The 17,051-nt window shown below is 39.4% G+C and overlaps 1 protein-coding gene across 1 annotated transcript in view; it reads left to right on the top strand.

The window, feature by feature from the left end:
- Positions 1-17,051, top strand: part of LeuRS (Leucyl-tRNA synthetase) — a 427,288-nt gene that overhangs the window by 59,328 nt on the left and 350,909 nt on the right. Inside the window, exon 3 of the mRNA XM_067142663.2 lies at positions 16,440-16,661. Within this exon, the coding sequence (XP_066998764.2) occupies positions 16,440-16,661 (222 nt within the window). The remainder of the gene's footprint in view (positions 1-16,439; positions 16,662-17,051) is intronic.

The raw sequence follows: 17,051 nt of genomic DNA, 5'->3' as shown, positions 1-17,051 counted from the left end.
GAGGCCCATTTCAAGGACACCACAAGAAGAGATGAAACTGGGAGATTCATCATAGAGCCACCCATTAAGGGAGAGTTGAAACTTGGAAACTCAAGGCAGATTGCTAGCCGACGTTTTCATCTCTTAGAACGGAAACTACAAACTCCAGACGACCTTCGTCAAAATTACATCACCTTCATAAGAAAGTACCAGACGCTTGGACACGTGACGGAACTTCAGTCAGAACCCGTAGAAGGAGGAAGATATTATCTGCCTCATCACGCTGTTATCAAGCATTCTAGCAGCACTACTAAAACAAGAGACATATTTAACGGATCAGCAAGGACCGACAATGGTATTGCCTTAAACGATATCTTAATGGTAGGGCCTACAATTCAAGGAGATCTGTGCTCAATAGTTATGAAATTCCGCACTCACAACATTGCCTTCACCGCTGATATTGAAAAGATGTACCGCTAGATAATGGTTCATCCTAAGCATCGACACTTACAGTGCATCCTATGGACAGAACATCCTCAAGATAATGTAAAAACTTATGCTCTTAACACTGTCACATACGGCACGTCTGCAGCATCATTTCTGTCCACAAGATGTCTCCAGCAATTAGCACTTGAGAAGCGTCCGAATTCCCGAGAGCGGCCGTGATCCTTAAGCGTAACTTCTGTGCTGATGACTGTCTTTGTGGAGCAGATACTTAAGAAGAAGCCCTGGAGCTGCGAATCGAGTTACAACAGCTTCTCAGTCGTGCAGGGCTTCCTTTGTGAAAATGGTATTTCAATAGCCCTGAATTACTGAACTCCATCCCAGAAAGCTTATGAGAAACTAAGCACTCATTAACTGACAACATTAGTGACATGGTAAAGACCTTAAGGTTGACTTTGCATCTATCCACAGACAAGTTTCAAATATACTGTAATGCAAATTTGCAGAGTGATACGACGTTCACAAAGAGAATGGTGCTCTCAACAATATCCTCACTTTTCGACCTGTTGGACTTACAAGTCCTGTAGTAATTAGCTTCAAGGTTTTCATGCAACGTCTCTAGCAGGAAAGGTCAGGATGGGATGACCCTTTAGCAGTAAGCTTGCTTCGTATGTGGTTGAAATTATATGATCAGATCCCTACGCTCAACAGCATCAAGGTCCCAAGGTGTATTCTTGCTGAAGGGAAAATCAAGTCCATAGACCTCCATGGTTTCTGCGATGCTTCATATCACGCTTATGGTACCTGTATTTACGTGAGGTCTGTAAACAACAAAGGTGACGTTCTTATCAGATTGTTATGCGCAAAATCGAAAGTCACCGAGCTCGATAGCTGCAGTTGCTTAAGTGCGGCCAGTATCCAGTATTTGGGAGAGAGTAGGTTCGGACCCCACTGTCGGCAGCCCTGAAAATGGTTTTCCGTGGTTTCCAATTTTCACACCAGGCAAATGCCGGGGTTGTACCTTAATTAAGTCCACAGCTGCCTCCTTCCCATTCCTAGCCCTTCCCTGTCCCATCGTTGCCATAAGACCTATCTGTGTCGGTGCGACGTAAAGCAACTAGCAAAAAAAAAATCGAGAGTCGCACCTTTAAAGGAAGTCTCCATTCCCCAACGAGAATTGTGTGGTGCCTTACTGCTCTCCCATCTTCTGAAGAAAACACTTGCCTCCGTACACCTGCCATTCGCTAAGATACAGCTTTGGACTGACTCAACGATTGTACTAGCATGGTTAAATGCGTGACCCACTAAATGGAAAACGTTTGTAGCAAATAGGGTTGCAGAAATTCAAGAAATTGCTCCCTCGAATCACTGGTCTCATGTTAAACCACAGGATAACCCAGCATATCTTGTTTCGCGAGGCATTGAACTAACAGACATCAAGAACAACATGCTGTGGTGGCATAGTCCAGCCTGGCTATACTTAGATCCCTCAGCTTGGCCGAAACAAGAAACTATCCCCCGACCCTAACAAGATCCCAGATCAAAGTATATTAACTTGTTATTATGCAACATAATGACTCATTTCTGAACACATTATCTTTGTGGAACTGACTATTCAGGATGATTAGCTATTGCCTCAGATTTGCTTCAAACTGCAGGAGAAAACCCGATGAACGCGACACGTCCTATTAAGGCCTCAAGAAATAAGTAATGCCCTCAATGTGTGTATCAAGATTGTTCAAGCAATATCCTATCATGAAGAAATTTGATGCCTCGAGCAAGGAAAAAGCATTCACTCATCTACCAAAATTAGGAATTTAAGCCCGACTCAGGACCAACATGGCTATCTTCGTGTTGAAGGAAGACTGTACAATGCATCATCTATCTCTTATGAAGTTAAACATCAACTTATATTACCTCCCAAGCATCACCTCACGGAACTTATTATTTTAAGTGAATGTCAAAGATTACTCCATGCTGGACCCCAACTTCTGATATCATTGTTACGTGGGAGATATTGGGTTCCAAGGATTCGGCAATTTGTTAAAGGGTGCATTCATTCATGCTTGCCATGCTACAAATTAAAATCAACAACAAATCAACAGAAGATGGGAAATCTTCCCAAGGAAAGAATCACCCCTGCAAGACCATTCCTGAACGTGGGGGTAGACTATGCTGGTCCATTTTTTATAAGAATTGGAACACTGCAAAGCAAACAAACAGGCAAGGCCTACGTTGCCATCTTCACTTGCCTTACCACAAGAGCTGTACATTTGGAAGTTGTCTGCGACCTTACAATGGAATTCATGGCAGTACTGCGACGTTTCACGTCACGCAGAAGATGTCCATCAAATATCTGTAGCGACAATGGCACTAACTTCTTCGGTGCTGCGAAAGATCTGAAAGAACTGCAAGATTCTGATCAAGAAAGAAATATTGTCGAACTGCAACCACAAAGGGGATCGCCTGGCATTTCATCTCTCCATCAGCATCACATTTCAGCGGAGTTTGGGAGTCCATGGTGAAATCTTTCAAGTACCATCTGCGAAGAACTATGGGTAGCACGGTGCTTACCTTTGAAGAATTAACTACCCTTTTTTCCCAATTAGAGGCCTGCCTGAATTCTCGTCCTCTAACAAGATTCATCGATGATCCTACAGACTTATCTTGTTTAACCCCATCTCTCTTCCTAATTGGAGAACAAATTACTGCACTTCCTGATCATGATCTTATTCACTATTCCATAAACAAACTTTCCAGATGGTAACATCTCAAAAGATGACTCAGAACTTATCGAAACAATGGCGCAGGGAATATTAACACTCTGCAGCATTGCCACAAGTGGACTGAGATATGTCCTAATCTTCGAATTGGAGATCTTGTGTTCATCAAAGATGACAACCTACCGCCTCTGCAATGGTGAATGGGCATAATAGAGTCGGCTCATTCTGGTGAAGACAACGTTGTACGAGTCACCACTGTGAGAACAAACTCCGGTATCATAAAACGGTCCATCAAGAAGTTGTGTGTTTTGCCTGTTAATGAGCAAGAATACCAGAGGTGTTGAGTTACATAGTGATGCGATTTATACCTTTATGAACATTCTATCTGTGTTATGTATTTATTATTGATATGAATTATCTTTCTTCTTTCCTTCTTAAAAGGCCAGTGCCTTTTGGTGGCCGGTATGTTTGGGAAATTTTTATTTTTTCTCAATAAATATGTGTGTTGGTACATATATCAGACAGTTGAATGTTCATAAATATGATGTTTGAAGATACATTCCCAATTTCGGTCTTGCCAAGGCAATCAAGATCAGGGCCTCCAATGGACCGGTTGTCCTGCAGGAACATTCCTGGAGTCAATGGCACTAAGTCGCTTGGATCCTCAGACAGGTATGTCAGAGGCCTAGAATTTACCACACTGAGCTCGATAGCTGCAGTCGCTTAATTGCGGCCAGTGTCCAGTATTCGGGAGATAGTAGGTTCGAACCCCACTATCGGCAGCCCGGAAGACGGTTTTCCGTGGTTTCCCATTTTCACACCAGGCAAATGCTGGGGCTGTACCTTAATTAAGGCCACGGCCGATTCCTTCCCACTCCTAGCCATTTCCTGTCCCATCATCGCCATAAGACCTATCTGAGTCGGTGCGACGTAAAGCAACTAGCAAAAAAAAAGAAATTTACCACAGACTCCACATCGCATTGGACAGTCAAAGCCTCTTCATAGGTGAGAGAGGCTCTTCCCAATGTCCTGTGCAACAACTTCTTGACCATTTGAATGATCCTCTCCTACCATCCACCCCACCAAGCAGCCATGGGTAGAATGAATTTCCACTGGATCCTACTTGAAATGCCAGTCAAAGGAATTCATAGCGCCTGGGAAGTTGGTCCCAATATAACTCTGGGTCTTCCCCACCTTGCAATAAATCTCCTAAGACCTTGAAGAAATGCTTCTGTGGAAAGGTTTAAAACCATACCAATATGTACAGCTCGATACACAACACAAGTAAACAACAAAATCCAAGTTTTCTCTCCGCCCCTTAAAATCAACGGCCCAGCAAGATTAACCCCACTGACCTCAAAGACTGATGAATCTTTCACTCTATCTTTTGGCAATGGTGCAGGACCTACATCAATTTTCTTTAATTCACATCGTCGACATTTGACACATTTTGTCATCACACTCCGTACTGTCTTCCGACCTCTTAAAATAATCCAGTATTCTTCCCTTAATATTCTAAGTAACACCTCAACACCCACATGAGAATATTTTATGTGGTAGTCTCGATTTAGAATCTCCACAAGTTTGTGACTGGAAGGCAGAAGAATGTGATATCTATTATTTTCCTCATCTTCTCTTTGGACAATTTTATTCTTCAGCCTTTGTCCACAAAGGTGCAAAGGGAGTTCAGTCGTCGTCTTTCAGTCTCCTCCAGAACCCCAGTCTGGACAGGATGCAGGAGCCTTCTTTCAGCCTGTGCTAGTTCTGAAACAGAGAGATCACCCCCACTTTCACAACTTCTACATTTCAATTATTTTCCAACGAATCGCAGTATCCATCCTATGAGCCTGACAATTTGAAAAAGCTTGGAAAATTTTCTTAGGTACCAGGCACCTCTATCCTTCGCTGAGGAATTGATCAATGATGGAGATATTTTTCTTCTCTCTTGTTTGATGGTGTCATCATCCACATTAACCTCTGATGTCGGCCATTCCTCTTCTGCCAATTTCAACCAGTGAGGACCCTCCCACCATTTGGAGTCTATAAGGGCTTCTACGGAACAGCCTCGAGATGGAAGGTCAGCTGGATTCTGCTCCCCAGGAACATGCCTCGAGTCTTCTTGTCTCATCAGAGATCTAATCCCCTTTACTAGATTGTTCACAAATGCTCCCCATGACTCATCTCTCTTGATCCAATATAATACCGCTGAAGAGTCCGTCCAATAAATTTCGGAGATGTTCATGTTCGAACTTTCTCTGACTGAGCTTGCTACTCAACTACCAATACAACATGCCAGGAGTTTCAATCGTGGCATTGAAATTTCCTTGAGTGGTGAAACCGTTGTCTTTGCCATGACCAGCTGAACAGAAACAATCTCTTCAATAACGGTACAGCTTTGTATTAGCACTCTAGCTGGCATCACAAAATGTATGTAGACTCCAGGTTTGTTTAAACCTGCTTACTACAAAATGTCTCTGTATTTTCACTCAGAAAGTCGCCAAACTTGAACTTCCCATTTTCTAAACTACTTCTGTACATCATCTGGCAGTGGATCATCCCACCCCATCTTCATATTCCAGCTATCCTGAATGAGAAGTTTAGGGAATAGAGTCAGAGGACATGAAAACCTAATGAGATCAAAAATCCTCTGAGCAGATGACAAGATTTTTATTCATGTAACACATCCAGTCTCATTTTGAGGTCTGACATCACAGTACAATATATCTTCTTCTTTGTCCCACAATAATCCAAGAACAGGAGAAATCTTCTTAAACGTACTATCTTTTCCCGTTGAGGTTTATTCCCAGCCACGTAGTTCAAATCTGGCTCCTGAAAGTAGTTTCATGGATTTCTAAACAAATTGGGTCATTTCTTCCTCTGAATCGAGGGACATTATGCAGTTGTCGACATAGAATGAGCTCTTTAACAGCTGTGCTGTTTCTTGCAGTTCAGGTGGGCTGTTTTCAAAATGGAGATCAAGAACTGCACCCAACAAGAATGGACTGCACTTGAGCTCAAATAAAACTCGTCGATGTCGGAATATCTTTAATTTCTTCGTGGAGGAATCCTCTCACCATAGGAATCTCTAGAAATTTCTGCCTGAAGGAGCAACAGAAATTTGCAGAAAGGCCCTTTTTATGTCCGAAATTACTCAGTTTCACGACGACGAAACCTGACCAGAATAGGTGGAATTTGTTTCAGCAGATTTGGTCCTTTCTCTAGGCACTTGTTCAGAGATAGACATTCCTTTCCTTGGCAAGAGGCATCAAGCATGGGTCTTAACGGTGTGGTTGAATTTTCTGTGAATACACTTCTGTGAGGTAAATAGTGACATTTATTTTCAATGTCTTGAAAGGGTACCTCTTCAATCACCCTTTCTTGAAGCCAATCCTGAAATACGACATTGTATTCCTGATACTTGTTGCCACTCAACAGTTTGTTAGTCGTCGTTCTGCACCTCTTCTCAGCAATTTCCAAATTGTCGTGGAACTCCTGAGATACTTCATTCCCTGGTAGATGGACTTTGTAACGGCCATCCTCGTCGATTGAGACAGTCTTCATAAAATGATCCAAGGTAGCCATTTCTATTTCTTTCTTTGATCTCTTCTCATCAGGATCCCTAATTCCCAGGGCGTCAAACTTCCATAAATCAGTGATTGCAGTGTTAAAAGTCAACATTGAAGTTACCACCATGCTGGACGAGTCGAAGAGACTGTTTGGAGTAAGCCTCCTCATAACAACCCACCTAAGTTGAATATCAACTGCCACTGGTCCACATCCCATGTTTTTTATTCTTCCAGTGAAAAGTGTTCCGTAGGTGTCCGCTCCTAAAAGAAGTTCAATTTCAGGCATCCCTTCTCCAGAATCAGAGAGAAAGATTCTATATTTTCCGAATTCTTTCATCCAAGGACTACTTTGGATTCTAGGGACAGTACCACAAGTAATCGGTTGATCCAATACAGGGATCTTAAATGTGTACCCGCCATCTAAACTGCTCAACTGTATTTGATAATTAAAATGTAGATACTCTTTTGATTCATTTCCTCCAAACAGAGCATGAATCATGTTTTCAGATCCTGACTGTTCCAGTCCGTTGGTATCTACGTTTCTTTAATATATATTGTACCAGGAAAAGTTGATTTTAAAGAGCATGAGGTCTTTCTGAGGGGTGCCTAGTCCTTAGGAGATGGTACAGAGAGGGAGGATCACAAGGCGAAATAATAGATATTATATCTTTCTTTCCTTTATTCAATCTCTGGAAGGCCACCCTATTATGACGCCGAATCATAAATATTTAATAGAAAATAAATTCCGATTTCAACAACAGAATATCGAAATTCAAGTGAAATTCAACTGAATAATACTTTTCTCAATCTGTTATGTCCATTATAACTTTCATGGCATAAATTAATAATAAAGAATATTGTAAGTATATAAGAAATCCTAAAGTCTTTCTATTGGCACTTGCGATTTCAGATTACACTTTCTACATGAATTGAATAAAGTAAATTTGGCAACTCCTTCTCGCGAACACATCAAACTCAAATATGAAAACACTTGAAATCAAATCTAGTGTTCTTGTATAAAGTTCTGAGTATCGTCCTACTCTTTGTAAATTATTATACACCTTATGAAAATATTGTGTATTAAGAGTTTATGATATACTTCCACTATGAATAATGCACTCAATTGATATTTCAAAGTTCCAATAGATGAGAATATATGAGAGCACACTGTTATTTGAAAGTCTGTCTTGACTTGAAGAATTGTAAAACGTTAATTTTCCAAGTAAAATATTAAGTAAACTTTTAATGTTTTTTTTTCAGTAATGACACTGTTTATAAAAGTTCTGCTCAAAGTCAGAATTGAATGGAAAAAGCACTGATATCACCTGATATACGCCTTCTCGTTGAGCTCGAAAATCTGCTCTGCAAACAGCAATCTGGAACTCGGCTGTCAGCAGGCACCATGATGTTCCGGAGTACCACGTCCCCGGAACTGTCCCTCGTAGTACCAAATTTCCGTTGATCTCCGTCGTTCTACGCCGATCTCCGTCGTCTCGAGTCAGGATTTCTCATGTTATTAATAAAAAAATGTCGTAAGGCTTTTAGTGCTGGGATATCCCAAGACGGGTTTGGCTCGCCAGGTGCAGGTCTTTCTATTCGACGCCAGTAGGCGACCTGCACATTGTGATGAGGATGAAATGATGATGAAGACAACACATACATCCAGCCCCCGTGCCGTAGGAATTAACCAATTAAGGTTAAAATACCAGACCCGGCCGGGAATTGAACCTGGGACCCTCTGAACTGAAGGCCAGTACGCTGACCGTTCAGCCAACGAATCGGACATGTTATTAAAAGAGTGGCTTTAACACAAGAAAGTCCAACTGACTAGGTTGAAAATGTGCACCATTTGATTTTGCACTGTTAGAACTGATGACTGTTTCATAAATAATCACCATTCACTTCGATGAGAAATACTTCGGAGCACTGTCTATTATCGTAAATCACGATAATGAGAAATACACTTCACTGCACAGTTCATCTAGACACTTACTGCTCACAGTTCGTATGGTCAAAATAACTTTCATTTGAAGCACAGTTTGTCAGGGCTCACCTTCACAGCAAAGAAATAAATAAATGGCTCTCTCTTGTAATATCTCATAATGTTACTTCTCACTACCACAGTTCTACAATTATTCATGTATGAGTCCTCTACTCTACAATATCACTGAATTACGAAGTTCACTATACAGTCTATCCACACGCGCTGTTTTTGTCGTAGTTAAAAATAAATGTGATAGAAAGGAAGGTCTTAAAAGTAGGACTATTAGGCAGTACCATATGGCATAAAGCAGGTATGAGGCAGTTTCTAAAAAGTAACTATGATCGGTGGAAAATGGTAAATAAAAATGTAAATAGACTCTGGGATGGGTTTAAAGAAATTATTGAGGAATGCAAAAACAGGTTTGTATCTTTAAGGGTGGTAAGGAATGGTAAAGACCCACCTTATTATAATAGAGAAATAAAGAGACTAAGAAGGAGGTGCAGACTGGAAAGAAATAGAGTTAGAAATGGCTGTGGAAGTAAGGAGAAATTGAAGGAACTTACTAGAACATTGAATCTAGCAAAGAAGGCAGCTAAGGATAACATGATGGCAAGCATAATTGGCAGTCATACAAATTTTAGTGAAAAATGGAAGGGTATGTATAGGTATTTTAAGGCAGAAACTGGTTCCAAGAAGGACATTCCAGGAATAATTAATGAACAAGGAGAGTGTGTATGTGAGGATCTTCAAAAGGCAGAAGTATTCAGTCAGCGGTATGTAAAGATTGTTGGTTACAAGGATAATGTCCAGATAGAGGAGGAGACTAAGGCCAAAAAAGTATTAAAATTTACATATGATGACAATGACATTTACAATAAGATACAAAAGTTGAAAACTAGAAAAGCGGCTGGAATTGATCAGATTTCTGGGGATATACTAAAGACAATGGGTTGGGATATAGTACCATATCTGAAGTACTTATTTGATTATTGTTTGGTCAGAGGAGCAATACCAGATGAACGGAGAGTTGATATAGTAAGCCCTGTGTATAAAGTAAAGGGTGATAGACATAATGCTGAAAATTACAGGCCAGTAAGTTTGACGTGCATTGTATGTAAGCTTTGGGAAGGCATTCTTTCTGATTATATTAGACATGTTTGTGAAATTAATAACTGGTTCGATAGAAGGCAGTTCGGTTTTAGGAAAGGTTATTCCACTGAAGCTCAACTTGTAGGATTCCAGCAAGATTTAGCAGATATCTTGGATTCGGGAGGTCAAATGGACTGTGTCGCGATTGACCTGTCTAAAGCATTTGATAGGGTGGATCATGGGAGACTACTGGTAAAAATGAGTGCAATTGGACTAGACAAAAGAGTGACTGAATGGATTGCTATATTTCTAGAAAATAGATCTCAGAGAATTAGAGTAGGTGAAGCTTTATCTGACCCTGTAATAATTAAGAGGGGAATTCCTCAAGGCAGTATTATTAGACCTTTATGTTTTCTTATATATATAAATGATATGAGGAAAGGAGTGGAATCGGAGGTAAGGCTTTTTGTGGATGATGTTATTCTGTACAGAGTAATAAATAAGTTACAAGATTGTGAGCAACTGCAAAATGACCTCGATAATGTTGTTAATTGGACAGCAGGCAATGGTATGTTGATAAACGGGGTTAAAAGTCAGGTTGTGAGTTTCACAAATAGGAAAAGTCCTCTCAGTTTTAATTACTGCGTTGATGGGGTGAAAGTTCCTTTTGGGGGTCATTGTAAGTATCTAGATGTTAATATAAGGAAAGATCTTCATTGGGGTAATCACATAAATGGGATTGTAAATAAAGTGTACAGATCTCTGCACATGGTTATGAGGGTGTTTAGGGGTTGTAGTAAGGATGTAAAGGAGAGGGCATATAAGTCTCTGGTAAGACTCCAACTAGAGTATGCTTCCAGTGTATGGGACCCTCACCAGGATTACCTGATTCAAGAACTGGAACAAATCCAAGAAAAGCAGCTCAATTTGTTCTGGGTGATTTCCGACAAAAGAGTAGCGTTACAAAAATGTTGCAAAGTTTGGGCTGGGAAGAATTGAGAGAAAGAAGGAAAGCTGCTCGACTAAGTTGTATGTGATTAGAATAATAACTTACTGTTATTATTCTAATGAAATATCATCAATACGGATCAAAATTATATTTATTACATGTAATAAGTGGTATGTTCCGAGCTGTCAGCGGAGAGATGGTGTGGAATGACATTAGTAGACGAATAAGTTTGAGTGGCGTTTATAAAAGTAGGAAAGATCACAATATGAAGATAAAGTTGGAATTCAAGAGGACAAACTGGGGCAAATATTCATTTATAGTAAGGGGAGTTAGGGATTGGAATAACTTACCAAAGGAGATGTTCAATAAATTTCCAATTTCTTTGAAATCATTTAGGAAAAGGCTAGGAAACAGAGAGGGAATCTGCCACCTGGGCGACTGCCCTAAATGCAGATCAGTATTGATTGATTGATTGATTGATTGATTGATTGATTGAAATGCTACATTCTGTTCACCTTCCACATCATTATTGAGGAATAAAGTGATGCAAGTGTAATAGACTGATATAACATTAAAACAATGTTCTTTAACCTTTGGGTAAATAATGCAAGTCTCAAGCTCGAATTATTATTATTATTATTATTATTATTATTATTATTATTATTATTATTATTATTATTATTATTATTATTATTATTATTATTTGTGATGTATGGCTACGAAGTTTTTACATCCATTTAGTATTATTATTTATGTTGTATGTACAGATGATGCGATCATATTATTTGTGAGATTGTCATGAAACAGGTGCTGTGTATATATATGAACCTGTAATGAATAGTATATAATTTATTACCTGTAGAAAAGGTGTGTAATCCACTACATTATTGTGCAACACATTGTAGTATCCAGAATAACACTAGGTAAGAGAACTATGGAGAACCCTTCTTTCAATCGTAACTATGTATTAAGCACTCTAGAATTGACTAGTAGATATGCTGTGACGTATCCTTCTAGAAGCCTGGCCAGGTGGCATATATAACGGAGCAGTCTTGATGGTGGAATGGAGTTGTTGTTTAGTTGGAGTTGTTTTCGTGAGCACGTGTTGCATTTAGGCCGACATGCTAATGTAACTTTACTTTTGTATTGAAAAGGAGGATCATATAAATACTTTTTATTTGTGAAGTGATAACCGTCAATACGGAATGAGATTTATAACAAGCAACGCTATTGTAAGCAGTCAACTGTTTCAAGGTTGCAATCTCCATGTGCTTCGTGATAGGCAGTTGTTAAAGATGATTTGTTGATGTGTGTGTTTTATTTGTGATGACCCAGCTCGATACCTGCAGTCGCTTAAGTGCGGCCAGTATCGAGTAATCGGAAGATAGTGGGTTCAAGCCCCACTGTCGGCAGCCCTGAAGATGGTTTTCAGTGGTTTCCCATTTTCACACCAGACAAATGCCGGGGCTGTACCTCAATTAGGCCATGACCGCTTCCTTCCACTTCCTAGACCTTTCCTATTCCATCGTCACCATAAGACATATCTGTGTCGGTGCGACGTTAAGCAAAATAGCATTTAAAAAATTTGTGATGGCAGTTGATTAGGTTATGTGTGGTTAATGTGTAAATAATTCATTGTAAATAAAAATCAGTGAACGCAAGTTGACAGCATGTTGTATGTGTCTTTGTGGCTACATCAAAAGTCAGTCGTGAGAGTTGGTCACAGTATTAATCCTTGGTCGGGTCACTAACAGGGTAATGGACAGAATTTCTAAGCCATATTCTCAGCAAGTCTTCAGTTAGAGCTGACTCAACTAACGGAAACGAGAATGCTGCGTACTTGTCAGTAGTCATGCCCAGAGATTCAAGGGATCGAAGGTGGGATTCTAAGCGATCCTAGAGCTGTAGGGGGGTCAGTCTTTGTGTTGAAGAAACATTTTGAATCACAAGTCCAAGTAGTTCATGAACATAAAATTCTACAAGTAATACTTCTCTTCCGAATCTATTTTTAAGACACTGAACTGCACTATCATAATTTTTAGCTGTTGGAGGGAAACTATTTACCACCTCCCTAGCTCTACTTCCTTCAACAGTACATTGGATCTAATATTGACATCTTTTTCTATCTCCGAGTTGTCATGAATTTGACAGAACTGGCTCCAAAACCCTAACCAGTCCCTAACCTCCAGAAAATTTTTGAAGTTAAATTTTTGGCCGTTTAAGTTTTTTCTGTGAGAAAACTATGAAACCATAACTCGATATTTGATTTCCTTCATTTGTACATTGTGTTTATACAACACCCTCCATTCTCTGATGATCTTCATTTACTTTATGACGATATTCATTCACTTTTTCATATTCATTTGTGTATCATTCTTAGTCACTGTCTTCGAGAACCACTTCTAATATTTTCTCATCGGCATCGTTCAGTTCATTTGCTAGTCGTTCTAGGTTAGCAAAATGCATTCTTATCTTGTTGGGGTCTGTTTCCACCATCACTGCATCATATGTTTTTGTGAACATAGCACGTATTAGTTTTGTCGATTTAGTCAATTTATCTATTTCAAATTACTGCTTTGTTCACGTCCTGTCCACAGTCGCCACTAATGTTGTGTCAAACCTGAAAATCTACCCGATAAACAGAATTCATCTGATAGTTACACAGGTGTTGGCTTTTATTATTTTCCACAATCTTAAACTTGATTTATGTCGTCTTTTTTTTTACAAAGAATCTGTTCTCAGACCAAAGAGTACAAAACTGCTGGATGCATTCCATTTAGTCTCTGGATGTAACAGTCGAGGAAAGAATTCCTTGAAGACTTAGCACGGAGTCTCCATTTTGGTTCTTATTATGAAATGAAACGAGGAGCTGAGGACAGAAAGGAATGGTTGCATGGACAAGGCATTGCCTTTAGACACTGATGTTAAGTATTTCAGCTGATAATGTCCACCAAGAAGGATGAAACTTGTCCCGACATTTGTTAATTGCTAATTAAACAAATAATTAATATTGTAAAGGTGGAACATTTTACTAACTGCAATACAGGCTTTGCAATGAAATTCATTTTATGCTGTTCCTCACAAACCACAAATGCAGTATTGCACAGTTAATGTTGCACATATTTTTAGTTAGTTTTCTTTGCTTTAAGGGAGGAAACATTTGCTTCTAGAAATCAAGAAATTCGTGTAACCAAATTTCGAGTAATAGAGGAATAAATATGCGTGAAGAATAGGACAGACGGCCGGGAAATTTAAGTTACTTCAAGATACTGAAAATTCGAGTAACAGAGGTTCGAGATATCAAGGTTTGATTGTACAATGAATACAATAGTTGATCATAATTGTAGCTATTTTTTGAATTGCATTGAAAGTTACCTTATTTTCTCCAAAGAAATGGAATGTTTTGATATAATTTGGTTTCAGTGTGATATCACTTTTATCGTACTTTACTTACAGTTTGCATGTTCTTCCTACCTAAAGCCTCTTCACTCCTGATTTATATTTTTGTAATTGTGCATGTATGGTTGTCAGAATACTGTACTTATTAATTCTTTTCTCTTACTTATATCTTAACCCAATGTATTCAAAGTCATGTCAGACACCAAAGAAATCCTTACCTAATTATTCTGAAATATTCCTCTCACAAAAATTTTATACTGTACTTCATACAGAATGGGTTAGAGAAATCTTGCATTCTATAATGCTTGTGTGATTCAGTTAAATTTTTTTTTAAATCGTCGCCGTAAGACTTATCTGTGTCGATGCGACGTAAAGCAACTAGCAAAAAAAAGAAATTTTTAACTTCAATAATAATGCTATTGGCTTTACGTCTCACTAACTACTTTTTCGGTTTTTGGAGACGCCGAGGTGCCGGAATTATGTCCCGCAGGAGTTCTTTTTCGTGTCCGTAAATCTACCGACACAAGGCTGACATATTTGAGCACCTTCAAATACCACCAGACTGAGCCGGGATCGAACCTGCCATGTTGGGGTCAGAAGGCCAGGGCTGCAACCGTCTGAGCCACTCAGCCCGGCAATTTTGAACTTTAAGAAGAAACATCTTATATTTGACTTGCCAGAAACATCTTAAATTTGACTTGCCAGCAATCTGTTTCTTTTTAAACAAATGTAAAATAAGGATAAACTTAGACTATATCATATTCTGTTAGAACCAGCTCAGCAGTAAGATTCTTTACCTAGCTTTATGTTCACGTATGAGGCGCAGGGCTTTTCAACATTTTTATTTATTTATTTTTTTTTGCTAGGGGCTGTACGTCGCATCGACACAGATAGGTCTTATGGCGACGAGGGGATAGGAAAGGCCTGGGAGTTGGAAGGAAGCGGCCGTGGCCTTAATTAAGGTACAGCCCCAGCATTTGCCTGCTGTGAAAATGGGAAACCACGGAAAACCATTTTCAGGGCTGCCGATAGTGGGATTCGAACCTACTATCTCCTGGATGCAAGCTCACAGCCGCGCGCCTCTACACGCACAGCTTTCGACATTTTCAGCTTGTAAGCTGTCTGCCTCCATAGCTTAATGGTTAGCACTATTAGCTGCTGTTCTTGTTAGTCCAGGTTTGATTCCTGGTACTGCCAGAGATTTATGATTGGCAAGAGGGATGGTATGCATTTAAAAATGGTACACGCAGCTCACCTCCTTTGGGAGCATGCCTGAAAAGAGCTGCACAACCTCAGAACGAGGATACAAGTTTATTTGCCCGTCAGCCCCATCAGTTTTGACTTGTATGGAATGAAAGAAACTTTCTTAAAGCACTGTGTCATTTGTAAGGAATTGCTTATATCTGTAGACTGAATGTATCATTTTAATTTGCCAGGGTGATTGGTGCAGACGGTCAAGGCACTGGCGTTCTGACCCCAACATGGCAGGTTCGATCCTGACTCAGTCCGGTGGTATTTGAAGGTGCTCAAATACGTCAGACTCATGTCAGTAGATTTACTGGTACGTAAAAGAACTCCTGCGGGACAAAGTTCTGGCACCTCACCATCTCCGAAAACTGTTAAAAAGTAGTTCGTGGGACGTAGGTACATTGTTGTTGTTGTTGTTGTTGTTATTATTATTATTATTATTATTATTATTATTATTATTATTATTATTATTATTATTATTATTATTATTATTATTATTATTATTCATTTTGAAGTCAGGCCAAGTGGTTTAGACGGTAGAATGCTAGTCTTCTGAGCTCGAGTTGGTGGGTTTGATCTTTGTTCCGCCTGGGAGTGTTTGAATGTGCCCAAATACATCAGCCTTGTGTTGGTAGATTTACTGGCATGTAAAAGAACTCCTGCCAGACAAAACTACAACACCCTAGCTTCTCTGAAAACTGTATAATTACGGTTGTTACTGGGATGTACGAAGGTCGGTCAAATATAAACGGAATTTTTGTTCCTGAAGATCAACAGTTGGTAGGACTGGCCCCTTGCTTCTGCTATGCTTAGGAGGGACCATTAGGAGTGGGGAGAGTATGCTGTTAGATATTTCCCGCCGCTTTGTCAGTAACGCTCACGATGTCAGAGCAACAGGTGCACCCCTCCGCTGCGCAACGCATAATTATAAAATTTCTTGCTCGTGAAGGAATTATATATCTGTGTTTGTGTATTTTTCTGAGTTACTATAATGATTGCATGTTTTTCTTTCAAACTGTTTGCAACTTAATCTAGAACTGCAATTTTTCTGATTACAGTTTGCTGTCCGCTATAAACGGTTGAAAGGGAAACGTGTTCTGTTTCCATTTGGCTTCCATTGTACAGGGATGCCTATTAAGGCCTGTGCTGATAAACTGAAGAGGGAGATGGAAGAATTTGGTTACCCTCCTGCGTTCCCTGCATCTGAATCTGCTTCTTCAACTCATACTCACACTTCCAAGGCAGATGAAGTCATCATAGATAAAAGCAAAGGAAAGAAGGTGATATATTTATTTCTGCAGTTATTTCAGAGTTAAAACTGTAATAGGATGTAGGTGGTATAATGAAAATTCTAGTAAAAACATTAACGTTAACTTCTTTTATTGCTGGTGATTACAAAGAATTTCTATGTGTTCTTATCTGCTGCTTCTAAAATAAAATAAAGAATGGCTCAGCAGAATAAATTGGCAAACCAAATAAAGTAAATTATACCGGAGAGGGAATTGAAGTTTAAAAAATATTGTATCAATCAAACATCTGCATGTGTCTGCTGAAGTTTTTATATTAAATAGCCAAAACCCATCAAAACATGACGGTCAATCAGGTAATAGTGAAGGATTTCCATATATAAGGCATTCTTTGTACAATTATTTTTAGGCATTATGCAACTT

Source organism: Anabrus simplex, chromosome 3 (assembly GCF_040414725.1).
Source record: "Anabrus simplex isolate iqAnaSimp1 chromosome 3, ASM4041472v1, whole genome shotgun sequence".
NCBI lineage: Eukaryota > Metazoa > Arthropoda > Insecta > Orthoptera > Tettigoniidae > Anabrus > Anabrus simplex.
The sequence above is the reverse complement of the archived record's forward strand: the minus strand, read 5'-3'. Positions and strand labels throughout refer to the sequence as shown.